At 41.5% G+C, this 25,756-nt stretch overlaps 1 protein-coding gene across 13 annotated transcripts in view; it reads left to right on the top strand.

Annotated features, from left to right (window-relative positions):
- The window catches only part of Ptprt (protein tyrosine phosphatase receptor type T), a 1,144,051-nt gene that overhangs the window by 855,911 nt on the left and 262,384 nt on the right, over positions 1-25,756 (top strand). For all 13 annotated transcript variants that reach the window (XM_036185148.1, XM_036185155.1, XM_036185146.1 and 10 more), the window contains exons 10-11: positions 110-311; positions 1,618-1,720. In XM_036185148.1, coding sequence (XP_036041041.1) covers positions 110-311; positions 1,618-1,720 — 305 coding nt within the window. The remainder of the gene's footprint in view (positions 1-109; positions 312-1,617; positions 1,721-25,756) is intronic.

Here is a 25,756-nt window from a genome sequence, read left to right on the forward strand (position 1 = left end):
GTGCCTGGCTTGCCTCTCTTCTCCTCCCTACCCTTGCTGCTCTTCTCCAAGGAGCTCCCTTAGTTACTGAGTAGGCACTTACGTGCTTGATTATCCTTTTGTCACACAGATTAACTACAAGGCTGTTGGCTCACTGGATCCAAGTGCCGACCTATCCAGCCAGAGAGGAAAAGTGTTCAAACTCCGGAATGAAACTCACCACCTCTTTGTGGGTCTGTACCCAGGGACCACCTACTCCTTCACCATCAAGGCCAGCACAGCCAAGGGCTTTGGACCCCCTGTCACTGCTCGAATTGCCACCAAGATCTCAGGTATCTCTTTTAGATAGAGAAAAGGTGAGGTGGGGGTAGGCTACACTCCTATCTCCTCCAGCCTTCATTAATATCCTGGTATAAAAAAAGACAAACAAACACAAAAACAAAAAACAGAGCTGACTATCACTGATGGCAATGGAACAATTTACACACTATTGGGTTGAAGAAAGTCCAATTGATAAACTTTCTGAAGTTCACCCAATAACATGCCCTTGGGTGGAAGGAGAGAGAGAGAGAGAGAGAGAGAGAGAGAGAGAGAGAGAGAGAGAGAGAGAAAGGAGAGGGGAGGAGAGGAGGGGGACACATAAATGTTGGTTTGTATATTTATTTTCCAATAGACTACTTTCCAATATAAGACACCCACAACACTGGATCTCATGAAATGCCTGATGAGTGAATGAATGAATGAATGAATGAATGAATGAAAAACTAAGCTGAGTAGTCCAAGATTGCAAACTGTCTCTACCACTAGGGTGTACCACACAGCCCGAGAGCATTGAAACAGAACCATTGCAGAATGCTTATTTACAGCTTCCATATCTTGGAATATCTATTCAATATGGTCTGCATGCATATGTATTTTTGCATGTCGTTTTGCAGAAGCCATGATTTTTTGTAGCTTAATGCTTCCACTTATCCTCATCCCATAAGTATTTCCCACACTGCTGCATTGCTTTCATTATAATGTCTGTCAACTGGATGGACGTAATTTAATTAAGCAGTCCCTTGTGGTTGAATATATTTGGTGCTTCTACGTTTTTATAAAATAACGCTTCAATAAACATGTTACAAAATAAAGTTTAAATCGTTGATTGGGATTATAACTTTAGGATTAAATTCAGAAATTGAAAAAAAGCATTAAAAGAGATGTGGGTTTTAATAGCTCATAATACAAATGGCTAAATTACCCTTTCAAAGGATTAGATTTAGTCACACTCCTGTGGGGGGAGAGGGTCTTGCGAAAAAATGGAACTAATTCATCTTTGCTTTAATTTGCATCTAAATGTGTTTAACGAGGTTGACTCTGTTTTCACATCTTTATAAAGTACTTATACATCCTGCACGTTCCTTTTTCTGCATGGGAGAGACGCTTTTTGATGGTGCTCATGCCTCACAGCCCTTTAGACTCTTGCACCTGGAGCAAAGCTGCAGGTGGGAAGTCAAGGCCTCCCATGCTCAAGGCCTCTGATACCACAGGGTTCTCACTCACTACCTCTGTTCAGCAAGGCTGGGATCAAGGGGATGTGTCAAGAGGCATTTGGTGCCTGTACTCCTCAAGTCCAATTTTCTCTCTCTTGCCCAGCTCCATCGATGCCTGAATACGATGCAGATACACCACTTAATGAAACAGACACGACCATCACGGTGATGCTCAAACCTGCGCAGTCACGGGGAGCCCCCGTCAGGTAAGGAGCTATCATTTGTGGCTTTCTTCCTCTATATCTCATGCATCTCCAGATGAATCACATGACTGGCAATGTGCCTGGATGAGATAAACCAGTAGCCAGATTTTCCACAAGGAAGATGGACAGCAACTCTAAGCCCAATTCAGAGGCAGGAACTGAGCCAGGGTCTTCTCTCTCCACAGTGAACACCAGTTCAGAGAGAACATCCTTGTAGGGACCTGAAATGGTAGAACTTTCTGGAGTGAAATTAAGGAAAATGTAATTAGTGGGTAGAAAACTTAGACAGTAATCTTTTTTGTCATAATAGACAGACAGACAGAAAGATCATATTCTCCAAAGAATATGCTCACATATTTGAAATAGGATGAGCTACAGGGGCTGTTTCAGTCCAGAGCTATGAGGTGTTAGAAATACCACAGGGACTATGTCTTTAGGATCACACTGCTTATTTTAATGAGAATTTGTTGCCGCCCAAATGGGCACCCAGGCACCAAGAACATCTCATTAGCTAAGTTGACTTGTGAAAGTTCATGGCTATCAGAATGGGCTGGCATCTATTTTAAACAAAATCTCCTTTATACAAGGCAACAATATTGACTGCTGGTTTTGCTCAGAACTCCAGGTCTCAGGACTTCAGCCCATTGAAAGGAGTAGAATGTTAGGTAGAACTTTCAGATTGGCTCAATTCAGTCCTACAAGCATGGAGCAGGCACCTTATACACAGTGGATGGGATGTGGGGGCTGGAGACAACAATGATTCACCAAGCACACATCTTCATTAGTTTAAATGCTTGGGACAATGGTACCAAACTAGTCATATGTTCAGAAGAAGCCAGCCTGTAGTTACAGAAATAAACATATGGCATAGTTACAATGCTGCCTTATGGAAATCTTCACAGGGGCTTATAAACACTCAGAGAAAACTCCCAGAGAAGGTGACACTCAGTTGTATAAGGTTTGACTTGGTACAGGTATTCAGTATGGATCAGGTTGGCTTGTTCAAAGGGAAACAGCCATGCCTAGTGAAGTTTTCTGTAATGTAAAGAGCAAAGGCAGAGTGGTGAGATGGAAACAGTATGTCTGAGAGGCCTGAGCTGACTTGAGGACCATGGGGATCTGCCATGGACTGGCTTTTAGCAGCATCACCGTGCACGCTCCTGGGCTCTAGGAGACCAGCCTAGGAGGAGGCTCTTGAGATACGTAGTCCTGATCTTCATTTTCAACCCTCATTCAACTCTACTAAGAAATGATAATGGTAAAAGGATCAACAGAATAAACCAACAAAAATGCAGAAGTTCTTGCCTAGTATGAAGCTGGATAATGTCACGCTTTACTAGGCACAGGAAATATGGCCCTGCAGCAGGTTGGGATGATGCTCATGGGCCTTTCACTACAGGATGTCAGAACTATCCTTCCTCTGACAATCCAAAGCAGATGCTGACCAAGAAGACCAAGGTTTTCATTCCCTGCTTTCCCTCTAACTGCTCTGATACATTGTCCTCATTTAATTGCCCATATGTATTGTGAGATGGTGTCTTCATTTTCAGACAAAGAAGCTGAGATGCAGAAATGAGGCAAAGGGACCTTAAAAGAGCCACATTGTATTGCTATGTAACCATCATCTTATGATCAGCATACTCTCTGTATGCTCATCAAATTCCTGTAAAGCAACCCCCACCCCAGTTTGAAGAAACAGACAAACTGAAGTTAATGAGTTGACTTAGACCATGAAACAAGCGGGCTAGGCAAGACAGAAGCCTGGTTCTGACCCTAGCTCCACATTCATTTTACAGAACCACGCCATCTTGCTAGGAGGATGGTATGCATGACATAGTTTGCTGACATTTCCATCTTTAAACATTAAAGGAAATGTCACTGCTCAAAGGGGAAATGGTTGGTGTCTAGGAATCTCTGGCTGCCTTCCTTCTCAGGGCCTTGGTTCACTGAGAGTGGGTGTACCCTCTGTGTCTGGGATTATTTTCAGACCAGAGCCTGGGCATTTGCCAAGAAGGGGAGAAGACGAAGCAATGGCATAAAGAAGGCCTTTCAGGACAACTGCTGTGAGAGCAGAAACACCACTGTATATTTAAGTTACAGTGGCCCGACTCTACCTGGGCCTGAGTCCTGGTCATGAGAATAGGCATCTTGGAGGTATATGGCCACACAGATATCTATTGAGTACTTGCTATGTCTCAGAAAGTGAGCTAAGCAATTTGGTTATAGTATGAAGCCAGAAAGGCTCACTCTGCCTTCTTAAGGCTTATCATCTTGCAAGTGTGTCACAGAACAGATTGGAAGGTAAGACAATAAGCCTATAGGTAGACAAATAAAGCCACAAAACAAATCAGTCTGACTTCCCAGACTGAAAGAATTGTGAGTGTGGTGGAAAGATGAGCTACATGTGGGAAAGTTGGCACTGAGCTCCTCTGTAGGCTGGGAACAGGGAGCAGGTAAGATAGCAACCTGGGACCCAAAGGCTTACTTCAAGCCTTTGGCCAAAGATGACCCGATTCATATTTGAAAGTGGAGAAGATACACTAATACCCGATAGCATAGTATGGTAAGTGTAGTAGACAGCAATTTATAACATATTTCGCATAACTAGAAAAACGTCAACATTCCTAACATAGAAATGATGTTTCAGAAGCCCAGTTATCCTAAATCAATTAGAATATATGCTATGTTCAGGTATTGAATTATTATTTGTACCCAGTAAATAAGCACAGTTATCATATGTCAATTTAAAAATAACCATATTTAAGAAAATAATTTGGTACAATAAGATGGCTCAGCAGGAAAAGGTGCTTACCACCAAACCCAAAGTTTCAATTCCTGGGACCCACATGGTGGGTGGAAAGACCTGTTGCATGAAAGTTGTCTTCTGACCTTTAAACTTACATGTCCCTCTCTCCCCCCACATAAATCAACAAATACAAATGTATAAAAAGACTTTACTATTGATAATATTTTTTCTTCTGTTGCATGGTCTGACTCTAAGTATTCTGGTGGATAAATTAGTTAGGAAATACCATCTCTATTTCAGAGAGAGATTGAAGTCTGCGATGTTAAATGATGTTCAAGGTCCTGGCAGGCAAAACCAGTTGTTTTGTTAATCTTCTTATGTCTGTCACAAAACACCAGACCAAAACAATTTAAAGAAGGAATAGTTTATTTGGGGTCACAGTTCAAGGGTATAGTCTGTTGTGGCAGGAAAGTCATGGTTATAGGAGACTGAGGCAGGTCCCATTGTATCCCCAGTCAGGGAGCACTGAGTGGTGAATTCTGATGCCCATTTCACTTTCTCCTCTTCATTCAGTCCAAGACCTCACCCTGTGGGATGGTGCTACCCACATTTAGGATAGGTCTTTACACCTCAATTAACACATTCTAGAAACCCCCTCACAGAGGCAGAGATTTGTCACCTGGTCATTCTAGATCCTGTTAAGTTGACAACTTGTTTTACTATCAGGTAGTTGAATATAGACCAGGCGCTGAGGTCGTTGCTGCTCAAGATGTTCTGGCTTCCCATCCTACTGTGTCAGAGGAATCTGGAAGGGCTTTTGGGGGTGGTACAGTATAGTCATACCTTTTGCCTTCTGGGAGATGACTTCTGGGGGGTGTCCTCTAACTGGATCATGTAGGCCCAAACTATAACCTGTTCCTCTACGTTTTATCCTACTTAATTATCACAGATTCATACCTAAGCCTTGGCCTCCAGGCCTCTAGACAGCCTTTTCTTCCTCTAACCCACAGTGCTTAAGTGCTGACAAAGCCAAATTCCAGTCTCCCACTCTTCGGAAGCCTCTGGAGTCTGACTCCTTCTCAGAGGGCTGAGAATTCAGAGCTAGAAGGAGAGAGCATTGAGGAGCCCACTGTATGAGGTTCCTGTCCCCTCACCCTCCAGCCAAACCACCTCGGCAGCTTGGCCTATTTTTCTAATACTTCACAATGGAGATTTATTGCTTTTGTATTGCTCTCCTCGGGCCTTCAAAGATTTATTGGTTTTTAAGTGACAGAATCCCAGAATTGCTTAAAAGATCAATCAAATGGTGACTAGAATCTAATATTCAGCTCTGACTCGAACACACTGAGCCTTCTTCCCCCACGCCCCACATGTCACACTGATGTATCTGTAGTAACCTTCATAAGAAAGTAACTTGCCCGTGAATTAATCACCTGTAATGCAGTCTCTGCAGTGAGAATGGGGGCTCCTGCAACAGAATTTGTGAGAGATGCTCCTCACCTACAGCAGGCTTTCTTGCAAGTATCCTTCCCTGTTCTCTTCTCTCTCGTCCACTTAGTCACCTGCATTGTCCCTTGATTTGCAGATCAGCCCTGGATAGAGACACTGTTTCTCCAGCCCTACTCTCCTGGTCAGCAAGCACACCCTTGCTGATATGTCTGTCAAGAGCAACTCTCTCTCTCTCTCTCAGGTCCATCCCCCAACCAAACTGCTGGAGTGGTTCCTGTGAAGCACAAATTGGATCAACTTAGCTTCCCTGCTTAAAATTCTTAAATGGGTCACTAGTTTTCTATTGCATTAAGTTCAATCTTCTTAGTATGAAATCCAAGGCCTGTCAGCATCTAGCCTTAACCTTATTTCTAGTTTCATTTAAATTCACTCTGCCCCTTCACCAGGTTTTACTCAACAGTGACCCATGTGATTCCTTTGTGGTTCTTCCCTGAGCTTTTAACTGTGTTATACATGAATTTGTAAGCTTCCTTTGTTTTGAAGTTTTGTTTGTGGTTTTATTGTTTTAGATTCATTTGTTTAGGCCCCAAGAGATTTGAAGGCTTGGGTCTCCTTCACATGGGATAATGTCTAGTCCACAGCTGATGCAAACAAACTAACAAAAACATGAAAGCAAAGCAAACCAAAGAACATCCAACAAGTAGTTACTAAAGTGTGGGATTATTTAATTCAGCAAATTTGCCATACCAACCTTGTCAAATCCAGCAGCTAAGGCTATGTGCATTTTCTTCAACTTCTTTCTATTCCAAAACAGATTGTCATAGGATGGATCTTCTCTAACAATAAAAATGTCCTTCTTTGTGAGCTGTCTGGTAGGATCTCCACTGATCACACATGGCTGTCAAGCACTTGATACATTCCTGCTGTAACAGAGGAACTGACTTGTTTTATGGTGGTCACTTTTGATCAGTGTGATATTTTAACACAGGTGCAGTGCACACTGATCAAAGCCAACCTCCCTTTATCTACTCTTTGCATGGACTTCTGACCTCTAGTTACCACTATTCTGCATTCATGCAAACTTGGTGTCTATATATGAGAGAGAACATTCAGGCCATGCCTTTTTGTGTCTGGCTCATTTCTTTTGGCACAAATTTCTCTGGTTTCATTCATTTTCCTGCAGATGACAGGATTTCATCTTTCTTTATGGCCGAATAGTTCTCTATTGGGTAGATTTACTGCATTTTCTTTATCCTCTCACCTGCTGGTGGGCATCTAGGCTGATTTCGTGTCATCCCCATTGGCAGTGTACCCTGAAGTGAGGTACCTAGATCACAGACTGGAGCTGACTTCCCCGCCAATGAGGTTCTTTTACTCCACATCCATGCCGACATTATTTTTCATTTGATTTTGATAACAGCCTTTCTAAATAGAGCGATGATACCTCCATGTAATTTTGATTTGTATTTCCCTGGTGGCTAATGATACCAAGCATTCTAAACATATTTATTGGCCATTTGTCTGTCTCCTTTTGAGGACATAGTGACTACTTCTGATTTGGGATATTACAAGTATATAAGGGCAAACACGTATGAAAAAGATACAAGTGATGATGATGTGTCTGTGCCTAGAGGTTTCCATGACAGTTAAGTGCATAGGCATCCAGCAGGAGCCTCCTGGGTATAGAAGCTGGAGGGCTTCCTGAAGGTGGTGCTGCCTAATTGAGGTCTATGGAATGAAGGGTATTTAATGGAAGAGAAAGGATTTCGACTGAGAGGAACCAGTGCATGCAAGAGCTGATGCATAGAAGGCACATGGGGTGTTCTAGGGGCCACCAGTAATCCAGTGGGCAGGGGCAGAGATGAGGTGAGAGAGGGGTGGTGACAGGGGTCAGAACAGTAAGGTCTTTGCTCTGATATGCATGGGAGGGGATATTCAGCAGATGCCCACATTTGGTCTTCTGTGTTATTAGTGTCTGTTCATAGCACTATGCAGGTATGCCATTCATTAACTTTTCAGCATCCAGGTCAGCTGCCACATCCCAGACTGTCTTTCCTCCATCATGAATGCAGAATGCACTATCTCTTCCAGTGATGCACTCTACCTTCACAACTGTTTAGCCAAGATTTGTGTGGAGTCTGTATCAGTGACTATGGCTCCTTGAATGCAGGAACTAGGTCCTAGAACCCACCTAAAGCCTTAGACCTATACATTCTTCCCACTGCATCTGCCTCTCCAGTTGGACATAGTAGGACAGAATCAGATTTGGCTTTATCCAGCAGCTTCACTGGGTAGTTTTGGACCAGGTACCTGATTCTGTGAGCTTCGGGTTGCTTGTTTATAAGTGGAAACACACACACACACACACACACACACACACACACACACACACACACACACATATATATATATATATATATATATATATATATATATATATATATATATATACAGAGAGAGAGAGAGAGATATCACTCAGTTTTGAGGGTCACATAACATGGGTTTAAGGCAACTGGCATTTTCCAGTCAGACTGTTGAAGGAGGGGATGCTCTAGGTGGTCACAGGCAGGTTTATCTTCATAGCCTTCTGCAAGCTCATGTCTGTCTACTGTGTGTGTCCAGACACTCAGGTGAGGTTGGTAACAATATAGGTGGTCTGGGAACCCAATAGGCTCAAGGGCTGGATGGAACCTAATAAGTGGTGCAGAGGTATCCTGGGTACCTCTCAGGGACCATCTACAAGGTTGGTTAGAACTTGTGACCTGTTATTATGACTTCTGGAGGCATGGCACAGCTCCAGCCTGTAGGATCAGATATACAAGACTGAACACCAGAAGTCAGTGTATTCAGCCAATGCCTTACAAAGGTCACAGCAAGCTATGTTTATTCCCTGATGAGAATCCACGGGTCTCACACAAGTGACAGGAGCATCTAGTTAGGACTGCACATTCTGAAATGCACAGTGATTAGTTAAAGTATAAATTAGATACCCAGCCAACTTTTAGAGAAAGAAGAAACTTTAGTAGGAATAAAAGCAAACTATTGCCAAATTTCCTCCAGGATTCCTTTAATAATGGCAAAGCCCTGAGTGGGAGCACACAAAAGAACCACAGAAGGGTTTTGCTGGTCCATGGAGCTGCAGCGAGCAAAATTGGAATCATTACCATCTGATTCTCAGACACCAGTGTATGATTGTGTCCAATTAGGAAGAAGAAATGAAAATTTGGAGGATTTATTAGCATGGGGCAGCCTGAGGAGTTTGTGAGTCCCAGTTCACATGGAGATAGATGAGAAACAGCAATTACAATCATTCTCTAAGCCTTGTTTGTTTTGTTCAGTCCCCACAGTTCTCTGGGCCACCTTTGCTGGGGGCTAAATATGAGGAATTCTGTGCACCCTGCTTTGCAGGGAGCATGCGGTGGAGATGAGAGGTATTTCCTATAACCTGCAAGAAGATTTAGCTGTAAGTAAGTAACTAACACGGCCTATATCCATGCCCAAAAGCATGCTGGGAGCACATCACATGGGATTAGGGAAGACAAGGAGCCAGAGAAAAGAAGCAATGGAAATCAGGAATAACAGGATGCGTGCTGCTACATTATTCTTCCCACAGCTTAAATATGGCACTAAAGGAACATATCACTTTAATTAAAGAGATATCGAACTTCATGGAACCACCCAAGGAGACAAGGGTCAGTCCTGTATTCAAGCACAGAACTACAGATAGGCAGATAAGTCAGTCTTGCTACAAAAGCAAATAAACAAAGAGACAAAGTGTGTGAGGCTGCAGATATGTTGTTTTGCTTCACTATGGTAACCTTTTTTGCATCTCTCATCCATCTTAATATCTCTCTCTCCACCATCTATTTCACAGCATCACACATAACTTGGATATGCATAATAAAGTTTATCTGTTTAAGGAAAGAAAGATTATCCAGGGAAACACCAAGGAAGAAAGATGGCACTTAAGTAGTTTAGACAGGCTTGCATTTACTTCAGCTCACCATAGCTGCATTGCAACATTACCTTTACAAACCATCCTATCCTCCTCCAACCTCACCTGCAGCCCGGCAATGTAGCTTACTGAGAAATGGCTCTGTGTTGGGACTTGGGATTTTATCACTCAGGCTCAAACCAAGAAGGAAAAACAGGTGTTTGGAGAAGAATGTTTTAAATGGAGCAGTCAACGGAACATGAAGAGTGAGAATATTCTATTTTGGACTGTCTGCCATCTGGGGAGATGGAGACTGGGGCTGTTACTGCCGTGAGGGAAAGAAGAGTGTGGTTGCCATGTTCACCTCCTACCACAGCAGCTATTTAAACTCTAGAAGTCTGTGGCGCGGGAGAGGCCTCCGAGCAGAGGTTTGCTTTTGGAAGCTCCAGCATCTATGTAGTATCTGAAGATCCAGAGAGGAGAATGACCTCATTCAAGGAGAGTGCAGAGATGAGTAGCAGGACTGAGCTCTGTGACACTCTACCAAGGAGCCACTCAGAAGATGGAGGACAGGCTTGTGGAGAAGTAGAAAGAAACCCAGGTCAATATGACAGTATTTTAACTTCCTTTGTAAAACAAGAAAGTGAAAGTTACAGCAGTTATGGGCGCAGCAGCAGGGGGTGAGGGGAGAGAAATGGCCAACATTTTTACTTTAACCTCTAATAGAAAATAAGAAAGAAGGCTAGAGAGGTGGCTCTGTAGTTGAGTGTATAATGTTTATGCAAAGAACTGGGGTTTGATTGCCATATCAGGCAGGTCATAACTGACTGTAACTCCAAATCTAGAGGGATCTGACACCTCTGCCATTCATGGGCACCTGCACTCATATGCTCATACTCACACATAGATATGCATGTAACTTTTTAATTAAAGAGAAATAAAAATATACATAAGTTGACCCAGGACTATAGAAAAATGAAGGCTAATGCTCTTAACCAAAGTGCCTGAACCTGAGCCATCTGGGAAAAGCTTGCTTTAAAAATAATATGGAGGTAGGGGCTCAGGAGGTTAAGAGCTCCTGTTGTCCTTGCAGAGTCAAAGTTCACAGCACCTACATTGAATAGCTCACGACTGCTTCTAACTCCAGCTCCTGGAGATCCAATACCCTCTTCTGACCTCCACAAGCATCCCATGAGACTGTACAAAAACCACAGACACATACACAGACACACAATAAAATATAAGAAAAAAATGTTTAAAAAAATATAAAGGTAGATGTGCATGTAGAAGAGATGCTGAGGACTAGCAGGCTTCACTGTTGTCAAAGAATCGGTGTAAAGGGAAGAGACAGGATAAAATGCAGGGAATGGTGGTCCACGAATAAGATGCTAGAAGGTAGGCCATAATAATAAACCCTCCTTGTGGGATAGTATGGTTATAAGATACCAGATGACTAGAATTAACTGCACAAAGATGTCTGATATGTGGTCCTGGACTCAAGCTGAAGGTCTTTGAAGTCAGGTATATCAGGGAACAATAGAAGACAGAAAGGATGGGAGGGCTGCCTAAGTAGACATAGCTTCATGATACTTACCTGTTCTCCACAGGAGAACTCATGAAACCTCTGCAAGAGCAGCAATTACTGCAAAAGGCTTTCACCACATTCTCCTCTTTCTCCAACTTTTATTCCCTGCTAGCTTCTACTTCTCATACTGCTCTGGGGCTCAGGACGGTGTGCACCACTCCTGTGTCTCAGATTTTGAGCATCTGGTAACCAATGGCTTATAACTCTCAGTCTGCAGCTGTCCAGAGGTCAGACTTTGAAGTCTGCTTCCATCTAGTTCATTTCTGTATCCTGATTTATTGGTGTTTTCCTGAGCTAGCACATGGATTGGTGCAACCATAGTATCCAAGGAGGCTTGTTCTTCTGAAAAAAACTCTATGCAATGTCTGCTTCAGCTGCCTGGAACTGGTCAGTGAGCTGTCTCCTCACAGTAACAGTGAGAAATGATACTGAAAGCCCTGGATTTGGGGTAGTAAAAGAATAACATGAAGTCTATATGGCTAGGAAGAATTTATGCTTACCCTGACTGTTACCATACAACCCACCCTTTTCTGGCCTGGCTACAGATGCTTAGGTTTTGCTGTTTGGCTAGTGTGTTCCCACTTGTATTGACTCGGGGAGACATTTTTTAAAGCTCTCAAACATATAAAGAAAATGTCCATTTTGAGAATAGAAAATAACAGCCCAAATAAGAGGAGAAGGACTCAATATCATGATATTAGACCTGAATTGACTAATACTGTAGCCACCACCTGTATGTGGCTATTTAAATTAAATATATGAAACAAAACATTAGCTCATTAGTCACATTAGCCACATTTAAAGTATCCAGTGTCCATGGGTTGTGTTTGGATACAGTGTTGAACAATATTTCTGTCATAGTAGAAAATCTTATCTTGTGCTGTGCTGGACCCTACAAGGATTGATGGAAAGAAGTCCTGGTTTCAAAGAGATCATTGATGCAGGTATTTGAGGATAGAGATAAAGTACAGCAACCCTTCCATGAGAGAGGAACAGAAAGAATGATAATTACTCAGATACAGGTATAGAACATTACGTCCCTGGAGAAGAACGAGGCCTGCCATTGGGTGACTTGCTACTAAGACCCTGACATACTGAACTAGAGCTCCAGAATCCAAATTCTGTCATCTTCCCCAGGGATAACACCTACCTAGGGATACTGTTAAACTCCCATATGATTCAAACTTTTCTAAAACATACAGTTGCCTGAAGAGCTAGTCCACCCACAGGTGCCTGACCATATCCAGGGATGGAAAGATGGGGCCCAAGAATCTGCGGTTAGAATACATTCCCAGGTGACACTGGTTCTGTTGGCCCACGCTTGAAAACTAGCCATTTGGCCAATAGGAGGCCCAGGCGGAGAAAGGAGCCTATGGAGCCTACACAGATAATCAGGTAGTTCTTTACGGTGCTGATATTGGCTCCTGGGCATGCTGTAGGAAGCAGTTGTTTTATATTCTACTGGGATACTGCTCTTGCTAATTTTGCAGATTTTAGAGCCCTGTGTCTCTTCAGCGGTGTGTTTCAGCATTCAGACAACAGTGTTAGCGCCTAAGAGCTGATCTAGTATCTGTGCTAGTGTATTCCTTTATTCCTGTCCACACGGGGGCTAAAAATGCACCCCTATTTTCTGATGATGATGACAATGATTGGTGTCTGAAATAATTCATGTTGTGTTGGTGCATGCTGATGGTGTATCTGAATATATTGCCTCTATGCAGATGTTGGGGCGTAGGTAGAAGATGGATGCGTGGTGAAGCTGAACATCAGAATCTGAACAAATCTGTATTCTTTTGTAGAAGGCTAGAGCAGCCTGAGAGAAACAAATCCATTTCCAACTTTCCCTCTATAAAAAGTTCTATATTTTCTTAGATCAGACAAAATATATTGAGTGCCAAAATGCTGCGGCAGTATGGGTGCGTCACTCAGCTGGGTTGGAATCTGTATGCATTGTCCCCCCAGGCCAGTTTTGATTATGTTCTTTTTCCTTTTATTGCAGTCAGCAAATCTGAATTTGCTATTGTGGGGTGAACAGAAAGATGAAGAGGAAAAAAGAAGGTTCTTAACCTTCAGAAAGTTCAGAGGTTCAGTCTGAATAAGCACAAAAACTTTCAGTGTGCCTCGGAATTTCTTGAATTGGCAGAACTGCTCGGAATCCCAGGAGAACTACCTTGCACACAGGATTCGGGCCCTGCTTTGTGGTCAAAAGGCAGAGCTGAAATTATGAGTAGGAGAGTCAGAGAACGTGGGAAGAGGAATAGGTATGGGGGAGGGGCTTGGTACCAATCTAGGGTAAATATTAGATTATTGTTCAGTTTCTTCATTTCAAAGCCATTTGCTTCCCACAGCTCACAGGTTACATCTCCTCTGCTAGGACACCCTGTTCCTACTTAATTGAATTTAGTTCCCAAGGATAATTGTCTAAGACAGTTCCCAGTAGTGAAATGTTTATAAAGTCATGGAAGGAGTGGGAAGATTGGGATACAGATGTATACACATGGGCCAGATGTTCAAAGACAATTCATGGTTTGTGACAAGCCCCCATGCCCAAAGTCAAGAGACTTCTCTTTGGCCTCTACAGCTTACAAGTGGTTCCTTTAAAATTGGCACTGTCTCCCCATCAGGGACCTGTGGAGCTGTGAGTGTGAAGGGAAACAATCACTTCTATTCAGGTTTGGAGCAATGTGTTTCCCAGGCTTAATTATACCACAGGTATATAAATTACAGAAACATGTTAATGCTCCCATGATTAAAATTATAGAGTGCCTAATTGAAAAAGCATAAACTGAATTGAAGAATTCCTAATTATAGTTTGCTTTGAGGTGTTAATTTCCTCCATAACAAATGCATAATTTCTTGGAACCTAAAAGGGTGGCCTCTGCTTTGGCACCTAGACTCTGGAAGGATGGGGAAGGGCTGTCATTGTTCATGGTATAGGGAGTTAACTTGGGAGGCTTGGCTGAGGCCTAGACCGCAGATGAACCTTGTTAAGGAGCTTGAAAAGGATATTAAGCTGTTGGAGACCTTATGCCAAAGCTCTACCTGGCAGGACCAATGCAGATGAGGAGCCTTAGGGTGAGAAACTTTTTTGTTCCCTAAGTCATCATCTTGTTCCCTGTTGGTTTTGGTGAAAGCTTGTGTCTACACTTTTTGGTCTGGGATTCTCAGTATTACCTGGAGAGTTATTAAAAATCAAAATGTGGGGAGGAAGAAAGGATATGGCTCAATTAGTAAAGTGCTTGTTACACAAGCATAAGGACCTGAGTTCACATCCCCAGCATGCACATAGAAAGACAGGTGTGAAGACACACTCCTGTAACCCCAGTGATGTATAGGCAGAGAAAGAAGGGTCCATGGGGCTTGCTGACAAGCCAATCTAGCATATTCCTGAGCTCCCAGCTCAGTGAAAGAATGTGACTCCAAGAGAGAAAGAGAGGGAGAGACAGAAAGACAGAGAGAGAGAGAGAGAGAGAGAGAGAGAGAGAGAGAGAGAGAGAGAGAGAGAGAGAGAGAGAGAGAGAGAGAGAACATAAAAGTGACAGTGGAAGACATCCAGTGTTGACCTCTGGCTTCTGTAGGCACATATACTCATGAACATGTACATACACACACACACACACACAAAAAAAAAAAAAAAAACCATACATACACAGAGCAAGTGCTTAAGCACACACACACCCATTTAAAAAAAAAATCTACTGAATCAGAAATCCTGCAGGTAGAACTGGAATTTAGCAAAACTTCCAGAACATTCTATATGCACACCAGAGTTTAAGATCCAGTTTTAGGAGTCAGTCACAGACACACAGCCATACTTGGCTCAGTTCTGTTGTATACCCGCTCTGGATAGGAACTAGTTGATAACATCCCAGACATCCTTTTGGTTTACCTTTTATTACTTTGCTGTGCAGTAGAAGAAGGTTCCACTCATCTCATCTCTTGGGGGACTGATAGGACTACACAGATTCTAAGGTGACATGTAGTGAGAATTTCCCAGTGATGTCATATATCAGTATCTTGCTGTTAGTTGGAGAATGTTCCAGAACGGAGAAGGAAAAACTTGGCAAACACGGAATCTGACTCTACATAGGAAAGTTTCCTAAATCCCTCTCATCCTTGTTATCAGTGGTGTCAGCTGTGATGATGCTTCTGTCTGAGCAGCAGTGTGAAGATGAAGAGACACAGTTCACAAAGCAGCTTTGAGTTTGGGGGTTAAAAAAAGAAAGCGCTATACACAGTGACCCAAGCAGCAGTGGATCAGCCCTTTAGGGACTCTGAAGTGTGGAGGACTTAGTGTAAACAGCACTATGTAGACATGTTCATTCCACTGGTTCTATCAACCTCTGCTTTCCAGTCTAAAGACACAAGGGACACTCTCTCTCTGTGTGTGTGTGTGTGTGTGTGTGTGTAGAGGAGGTCAGCCAATGCGCAGCCATCTGAAATAATAAATTTATATGGCTGGCTTATGACATTGTTTCAGGTATTTGTGTAATTTCTTACCATTCCCATATAGTTGAAAACTTGGGTCATTTCCAGTTATTTGTTGTTATAAATAACTCAGTTTTAATGGATTTACTCATGTTTTTCTTTTGGTATTATACCTTTAAATAGGAAAAATCTACAGGAGTAGAATTAATAAAACTGATAAAATGAAACAACAAGGTACAGCATGTCTATTCTTATATGCAGGTACTGGCAATTTGCTCATATGTATTAACATTTCCAGTCTTTAATTTAAAAACTTAAACTAATAGATACACATAGTTAGAAATCAAATAGTAAAACCCTTCTCTGCCCCATGGTTTACAAACCCTCCCTTTCCTGCCCCATAGGTGACTACATTTTAATTCTTATCCATTTCTTCCAGGAATTGGTATACCATTACACAGTGCCCTATTTTAAGATTATTGATTACAGGTATTATCTGTTTACTTCCTGCTATGATAGATGAGAATTCAGCTGTCCTAAATAATATCTCTCTCCCTTCCATCTTCCCAGTGAAGTTATTCCCCTGCTTTTTAAATATAACTACATACATAATAGCTAATTTTATAATTCCATCAAAGCAGGTCACTTCAGAGCAAGTGGTATACTATTTTTAATATAGTATCATGTAATTTACTTAAAGCTTACTAAGTGCCAGGAGGCAAAGTCATTTACATATGTTAACTCTCTCAGTTAATTCTTATCATAACTCTATAAAATAAGAGCTGGGAGGGAGGTTGGAGAAATGGTTCAGCTGAAAAACCACTTGCCTTGCAAGTAGGAGGAATGAAATTCGGGTGCATGGTACTCTGTAAGAGCTGGGTGGGCTTGGTGTGACCAGCCTGTAGTCAAGCAAATAGAAGGGAGAGAGGGGAAATTCCCAAGATCAATCTCAAGCCATGAGCTCTGGGTTTAGTGAAAGATACCTTTTAATATATAACATGGAAAGTTCTCAGGGAGGACTCAGTGTCAACCTTGGGACTTCAGATGCTCATACACACTTGTGTGTACACTCACATACACACACAAATGGAGAGAGAGAGAGAGAGAGAGAGAGAGAGAGAGAGAGAGAGAGAGACCTATGTCCACATACAGAAAGAACACCCCCTTCTATTTTGCAGTTGTTGGGAGGGGGATTTGAAGTATAAAAAGGTTAATTAATTTCTCCACAACTGTGCAGCTGGTGTAAAACTTAATAGCCCTTGTTAGCCTTCACCACTGTGCTACATTACCTCTTACCACTCTTGTATAGTGGGAATTTTTATTTGTCTAACTCATCAGAGCTGTACAATTATCTCTTGTCTTCCATAATATCTAATAAAACTAGTTAGACATTATTTTTCTAATAATGTCTCAACAGATACTGGTCATTTCTGTGTGCTTGATTTTAGCCCATCTGTATGTGGCCCCCAGAAACAATAAATGAATGCTTTTTTAAAAAAAAAAAGATCATTTAGTCAATATTTTCTAGAAAAATATGGACCATTTGTACCTGTATATAATATAATTGTATTTGTGATGTCCTGATTTTTTTCCTTCTGAGTTTCACTTCTTGTCTATAATACTCAGTTTATCAGGATATTATTTTGATCTGGGGGAACGGGGAACTTTTCCAACTTTCTTCTTAGTTCTATTACTCTTAGAGGAGTAGTTTTCCCACTTGAATTGACTGCATACATTGAAAGGACTCCTCATAAAACCAATAAGCTGAGCAGCAATACAGAAAGCAAGATGGGGAAAGTCGACAGACAGCAAGTACTCTGTTTGAGGAAGCAGAAGTATTCAAATTCTCAAAATATGGAGCCCCTTCCTCTCCTGCCTGAAGGGCAGGAGACATATCCTTGGCTCCCCATGCCAACTGTTTGAGAAACTGAGGGACAGACATTTCAACACCCCTGTTTCATGTAGCACATTTTGCTTCCAGAGTCTCCAGGATGAGTATCTCTTCCCAAAATATGTGGCCCAAATCAACTTTTTTGCTGGCATCACTCTCCAATTTGGCTTTCTTTCTCCTTCATGCTCGACACCTCTCTCTGACCTCATTTAGTGTTCTAGAATTGTGCTGAAACCTCTCCCTGGCCATCCCTCGCTTGTCCTTTTCCTTTGTGAATATCCATGTTTTTCATTGGGTACTCTCAATTTAATGAGAGGTAAGTGGAGTACACTAAATCTGCTTTTAAATAGAAACACATACATAATTAGCTAATCTAATGGAGACATTGTTGTCTTCAGTTTCCACAAATGATAACGTTAAGAAGACCACACAGTCACTAAGATTCATAGCCAAAGTTCAAATTCAATGCCCATTCCAGAGCCTATGATCTTTTTACTCCTGGGTATAAAACGACTTATGATACTTGAAAACCATTGATGATTTCTTTTTTCCCAATTTGATGATTACTGAACAAAGAAACTATCATGATTTAATCTGGCCAGTTCAACCACAGCTTCATGAAAAGATTATTGTAATTTGTGTTTTAATTGTTATTTTAATGCACTTGCAATTTGCAAGGAACATACTGTTGTTTTTCACTTCTTGGCCTTTTTGGCGAGATGAATATCTCATATGTATTTATATTTTGACATTTTTTGTCTTTTCATGGCAATGGTTCTAACCAAAAGTTACTTAAATAATGCTCAACAAAATGGTGGGGTTTTTTTTGTGTGTGTGTGTCTGGATGTAGAGGTACTATTTAGTTAATTAATGAGGGATCAGTGCTGAGAACTTAACAGGGCAATGCCCCCAAACACAAGATAATCCAACCAGAAATGACAAAGAACATTGAAATGTTCTAAACTGTAGTTATTTTGATAGTATTTTAAAATTAAAATACATGGGTTTTGTCAGAACCACTCATTCCTTTGGATTGAAAATTCTTTAAACTTTTAAAAATCAGTAAAGGTCCCAAAGAGATGTTTATGTGTGTTTTCTTGGTCAAAATTTACTTTATTGTAAATTAGAGTTAAAAGTTGACACTCTTTAATTCATATGAAAGTAATACTAAACCAAATAAGATGTGGTAATACATCCTGTAAATCTAGCACTCTCAAGTAAAAGGTCATTCATAACAAGTTTGAACCAATGAAACAAAAAGTAATGATCAATCAATTACATATTAATTTCATTGATATGTTTTTATTTTCAAAGTAATAAGGCTAAGGTGGTACAGTTTCATATTTTGCAATTTTTTAAAACATATTTATTTTATTTTTTTCATATGGATATTTGTGTTTTAATTTTACATATCAGCCATGGGTTCCCCTGTCCCCGCCCCAGCCCTTCTCCCCCCATTCCCATCTCCTCCAGGGCAAAGACTCCCCTGGGGATTCAGCTCAACCTGGTATATTCAGTACAGACAGGTCCAGTCCCGTCCTTCCAGGCTGAGCAAAGTGTCCCTGTGTAAGGCCCAGGTTCCAAACAGCCAGCTCATGCACTAAGGACAGTCCCATTGCCTGGGTGCCTCCCAAACAGTACAAGCTATTCAATTGTCTCACTTATCCAGAGGGCCTGATCCAGTTGGGGGCGCCACAGCTTTTGGTTCATAATTCATGCGTTTCCATTAGTTTGGCTATTTGTCCCTGTGCTTTTTATAAGTGAGGTAACCCAGACTCAGAAAGACAAACATGGTATGTACTCACTCACAGGAGGATACTAGATGTAAAACAAAGATGACTAGACTGCTACTCACAACTCTAGGGAGGCTACCTAGAAAACAGGACCCTAAGAAAGACACAAGGATCACCCAATGACAGAGAAATGGATGAGATCTACATGAACAACCTGGACGACAGTGGGGGTAATGAAGGGCAAGGTTTGAGGGAAAGAGAGCTTAGGGAAGCAGGAGATCCCAGCTGGATCAAGAACAGAAAGGGAGAACAAGTAATAACAGACCATGATAAATGAAGACCACATGAGAACAGAAGCAAAGTTCTAGAGAGGTCCCCAGAAATCCACAATGATACATCCACTGTAGACTACTGGCAATGGTTGAGAGAAAGCCTGAACTGACCTAGTCTGGTGATCAGATGGCCAAACTCCCTAACTGTCACGCTAGAACTCTCATCCAATAACTGATGGAAGTGGATGCAGAGATCCTCGGGCAGGCCCCAGGTAGAGCTCTAGGAGTCCAATTGTCGAGAAAGAGGAGGGATTGTATGAGCGAGAATTTTTGAGACCATATTTTGCAAATATTTTTAATGTCTGACTTAATGGAAGATAACTGGATTCTTCTAATAATTTCTGCATTCAATTGATCTTGAATTGTTAGGATTGAAACATATAAAGAAAATCCAACATCAGACGTGTGCCTGGTTGGAAACAAAGAAGTATTTTAATAGCCACTTGGGATAATTATGGATTTTTTTGTATTACACTCAACTAGGAATGGTAATTTCCTAACATTTAGTTACAATGAAACTATATTTTTGGTGCAAAAGCTATATTTTCAAACTTTTCTCACTTGGTTACATTAAAATATGCCTATCTATCACACACTTTGAATGAGTCTTTTGTCCTCAAATGACTTTGAAATATTATGTACTGGTCATTTGAAAACTACACAGAGTTATGAAAACCTTCCAAATGTGATTTGCCTCATCACAGCAGATCAAATTACATATTTGCTAACACCACAAATCTCATGAAGGTCCCAGCAACTTTCAAGTTCACAGTGACAGATACAAGTTTTCCAAATTCTAATTTTCACTTGAAAGCTCAATAATGTCTTGGTAACAAATGCTGACAGTTTTCCTTAAAGTGACAGGAAGACTTCATTTCTTTTGGAGAAAATGTTTATCAGGTATTACAGTGTGAATGATTGTAATTTGTCAATCACTCGCTCAAGGAAATAAATGGTACCCGGGAGAGTTTATTGAGCCTGGGAGTTTGAGTCCAACCAGAGCAGTATAGTAAAATCACATCTCAAAAATAAGGGAAATAACAAATTATTAATAATTAATTATAAAAGTAACTCAGGAAAAATATGGCTAGTTTGATATGCAGAGTAATCACAGAAATATTTTTCTTAATAAGCCATATGGCTTTAGCAAGCAAAAGATGTAATTTATGCATATACCACCCATTGTCTCATGGGAAATTAGTTGATACATACTCAAGGACTTATATTTAACCCAATGAATAATCCTCTTGCTTCATCAAAGACCTTTATAGAATACAGGATGAGAACAGTTAGGCACCAGTATCTTGGTCCATGCTAAAGACACCATCACTATTGCTATTTGTGTGATAACACAAAGAGAAGACAAAGGAAGGCTCACTGCTGCTATTAAAGTTGTTCTTATGTCTGTCAAGAAAAACACACATTTGAGTATCTACTAAAAGAAAATTTATTTGGAAATAAACAGAAAAAAATAGGATTTCTCCCTGGGACATGCATGTGAGGCCTCTAGTGTGTAGGGAAAATCATAGGACAAGTTGGGGTTTAATGGGGAAAGAAAAATACTCACTATAGTATCAGGTGTGGGTCATCTGTGATTAGCAAGTGACTTCACTTACTAGATTAACTGTTCTTAAAGGTTTAAGTAAAAAATAGTCTTAAAGTTCTTGGAGACCGTTTCATTAGATTGGGCCTAAGAGGTAGGCCCTGGAGAAAGGTTTATGGCATACTGTGTTGTGTTTTTCCCTTCAAATCTCCTTTAGTGGAATGTTATGAGAATGACTCTGTATAGCATAATAATTTCAACATTACAGAATCACTGAGTGGGTCTGCAGGGTTCTGGGGGTGAGGGTATGTCATAGACTACACCTGAGGAACTGCTGAAGCAGATTCAGGCTAGATTTATACAAGACATTTCTGGAACTTGGTGTGTATTTGAATATCTTGGTGAGGTTTTTTGCTGTTTATGTTCCTCCACTGCACTTCTGGGAATTTACACCAGTACTCCAGAACCCATAGGCTTTGAGGCTCTTTCTTGTGTGGCTGGCACCTACCATTTTCAATTTCTACATGCATGGGATTTCCTTTGCATTGTGTTCCTGCAAACAGCTCCAAAAGGCTACAGGCTGTTGTACAGCATCCTGCCGGCCATACCAGGCAGGGACAGTATGTGGTCCTCAGCCCTCCCTCTCCCCTGTCACCACCATCAGGTCTCCAGTCCCACCTCTTTGCCTAGCACGTGCACTGATTTGATTTTCTCTTTCCTACCTCTGGGTTTCCGGGGTTGAATTTTCCTGTAGGAAACATGTTTTCATTGGTGATATAATTCTTCTCTAGCATTTATTTGCAGTGTCTGGCTCTATTATGCCAGCTACTGTGATTAATTTAATGCTTAATTAGTAATTGTTCTTCTTACCTCTTAGAGCTTTAAAGACCACCCCTCCCTTTGATAATTGATTTTGGAAGGACTTTAAAAAGAGACGGAGACTTTCGCAGAGGACCTCACAGTTTTCCTTTTCCAAAGGGTCCTAGTTGCAAATAGAGACATCCAGGCATGCAATTGATCACTCTTAAAAACAATCCCTGTAGATTTCCCCCAAAAGCATCACTGTGGGTTTTAATCACAGCGTCTGGAACCAGAATCCCTCTCCCATTGGAACTTACCTTGTTCAGCTTCTTTCTTGTTCTTTACTCCTCTAGCCACATAAGGTGGCTATGGAAATCAACAACGGGATTTCCAGAGAGAACACGGCAAGAGGGTTAAAGGGTGGCTTCCCGTGAGGTCTGCATAAGAAGGCTGTGTCTGGAGGCCTGGCAAGTGGGAAGCGACAGCACAAAACTAAACATTTATTTATTAAGGAAAAATAAAATTCAGGAAGAAAGACTTTTCCCCTCCAGTAAGTATTTGTTTCACTTGCTTCTTTTCAGTTTAATGTACAAATGAATTGATTTGAGATTGATTAAAATAAATTGCTATTCAGTAAAACTCTGATAGGGTCCTAGATGTTGAATCTCAGCATATTCTGAGGTGATGGGGATGCTGCAGGACTATGAACCACTGACCAACCATGCCCTCAGCATTCTGCATCATCTAGCTGTTGCCAATCAATACTGTTTGCACTGAACACACTTTTTTATTAGTTAAGTCTGCATGAACTTTCTTTAAGTTTGAGGCTAATGAGCATCTGGCAGTAGTGAATAGGGCCATGGGTCAGTAGTCATTCAAAACTCAGCTCTCTGTGTTACTGGATTCTTGACAGAAATAGTACTGTGTGTGTTGTCTCAGAAAATAACAAATCTAGAGTCAGATAGGGACAGGGTAAACTTTGGTAAATACTAAATAGTGTCACCAATTAAGATATAAGTATATTAGTCAGAAAGAATGCTACATCACTAAAATATAGAAATCCTCCTCCATTAATTAACATGTGATATTGGAGTCCTGCCTGGGCAGCTGGAAGACACCAGAAAACCACTCAGCCTTGTGGGCCTCGCTGGCACCACTACAATGAACAAATATGTGAAGAGTGGGAAAGATAGAAAAATGGAGCCATGGATGTGCTAGGGAGAGAGGTGGAACTTGAGACCTGAAGTTGATGACAGGTGAGAGGGAGGGCTGAAGATGACCTACTGTCCTTTCCCAGTATGGTCGGTAGGATGGTGTAGCCTGGAGCTTATGCAGATACAGACTCAGCCCTGGGACCTACACCAGGCTGGGGGAAATACCCCTGGCTCTGGGCAATGACAGAAGCCTGAGATGAGGAAAGATTCACTTTCTAGATTGGACCTCCTCAAAGGACCACCACTCGAGACCATGTTGGTGTCAGTGGTCCATGCTGCTATCCATGATCAAGATGAAGTCTGAGTTCCATGTGGACATATGCAGTCTGTGCTGCTGCCTGATGCCTTGGTGATGTCAATGGCATGTGTTGAGACCATGTTGAGGCTCATGTTATGTGCAGCCACTAGGGCTATGAGTGGGTCAATGGTCCTTTTATAGCCAAGGGCCATGTTGATGTCTGTGACCATGTTTCCACCAAAGCCCACGTGGATGCTGGTGGTTGGGGCTATTGCCTGGAGCAGTGATAATATCCATGGGCATGGGAGAGGTGGTCCTGCCCCTCCCAGGATAGCTGACCCTGCCCCTCACCAGTCCACAGCACTGTGGTACAAAAGTGGTGGCCTGGGCTCCAGAGAGCTAGCCCTATTCCATTCCAACCACTGAATAGCTCTCCTCATCCTCTCTTGGGGGTCTGACCACTAGGAATTTGACCATACTCCAGTGAACATATGGACAACACAAAAATGAACTTTGTTTTCCCTTGGGAGGTGAAGCCACGGGGGTAGGAGGCAGACATGGGAAGACTGAGAGGTGAACACAATCAGGGTACATGATGTGAGATTCCCAAATAATCAATAAAAAAAATTTGAAGTGATATTGTATGTTTCCTGTTTCTAAATACCTTAAATCCTCATCTAATACTAAAATAGTTCATGCAACTTCATCATTTTAGATCTGATGAAAGTTATTCATTTTATTTACAAAATTAAAGAATAAGCTTATTTTTAATATGATTTTAATTGAAATACAATTAGATCTCCTTACTCCCTCCCTTTCCTCCCTCCAAATTATCCCAGTCACCTTTCCACAAGCTCGTCCCATGCCCCACCACTCTCAAGTTGTTAGCCTCTTTTTCTTTAATTATTATTGTTCCATGTATGTGTGTGTGTGTGTGTGTGTGTGTGTGTGTGTGTGTGTGAGAGAGAGAGAGAGAGAGAGAGAGAGAGAGAGAGAGAGAGAGAGAGAGCACATGCGCGTGTGTGCGCACAGAGATATAAAAATGAAACCTGCTGAGTCTGTTTCCATTGTTTGTGTATACATGATTTCAGGGCTGAACACGCTGCAATGGTTAGTCTGTAGAGGGACTTATCCCCAGAGGAGGTTATTCACCTTTTCCAAGCAGTCATTAGTTGCCTGTGGTTCTCTATCTGGAGGTAGGACCCTGAAAAATTCCCCATTTCACATTACATGTGTGTTGGTATTGTGTTCCCCAAAATATTGTGCACACTAATAAATTTATCTGGGGTGAGAGAACAAAACAGCCACAATATTAAACATAGAGGATAGGCGGTGGTAGCACACGCCTTTAATCCTAGCATTCCAGAGGCACAGATCTACCTGGATCTCTATGTGTTCAAAGATACAGTGAAGCATGGTGACTCACGCCTTTAATCCCAAAAAGTGAGCTTTTAATCCCAGGGAGTGATGGCAGAAAGGTATATAAGGCATGAAGACCAGAAACTAGAAACTTTTAGCTGGTTACGCTTTCAGGCTTTGGAGCACAGTTCAGCTGAGAAGCATCCAGTCTGAGGAAGCAGGATCAGCTGAGGAATTGGCAAGGTGAGGTGGCTGTGGCTTGTTCTGCTTCTCTGATCATTCAGCATTCACTACAATAACTGGCCCCAGGTTTGATTTTATTAATAAGTACCTTTAAGATTCATGCTACAAACATACCCAATGATGTTGCCACAATTTAGACTCTTTGTAAAGTGTGGCCATACTTTTCTTAACATCATTTACTACACATCCTTTCCAGACCTGCTGATATGTAATATTGCCTTGGATTGCCTTGGAGTGTCGGGGAGTGACTGTGTATGAGTGTATGAGTGTGTGTGTGTGTGTGTGTGTGTGTGTGTGTGTGTGTGTGTGTATGTGTGTGTGTACTTGAGTATGTATCTCTGCATAAGTGTGTGTGATTGTGTGTGTCTGGTGAGAATGTGTATGAATGTATGTCTGTGTATATGTATTATGTGGTTATTTTGTAAGGGTGTTATATATGTGCATATGGCTATACTCAATAGTATTCTTTAATTTCCTATACTGTTCTATTGAATCTGCCCTCTGTTGATCCTTAGTATACACTCCTCTTAATTATAGCTTTAC

This window comes from Onychomys torridus, chromosome 4 (assembly GCF_903995425.1).
Source record: "Onychomys torridus chromosome 4, mOncTor1.1, whole genome shotgun sequence".
Classification (NCBI taxonomy): Eukaryota; Metazoa; Chordata; class Mammalia; order Rodentia; family Cricetidae; genus Onychomys; species Onychomys torridus.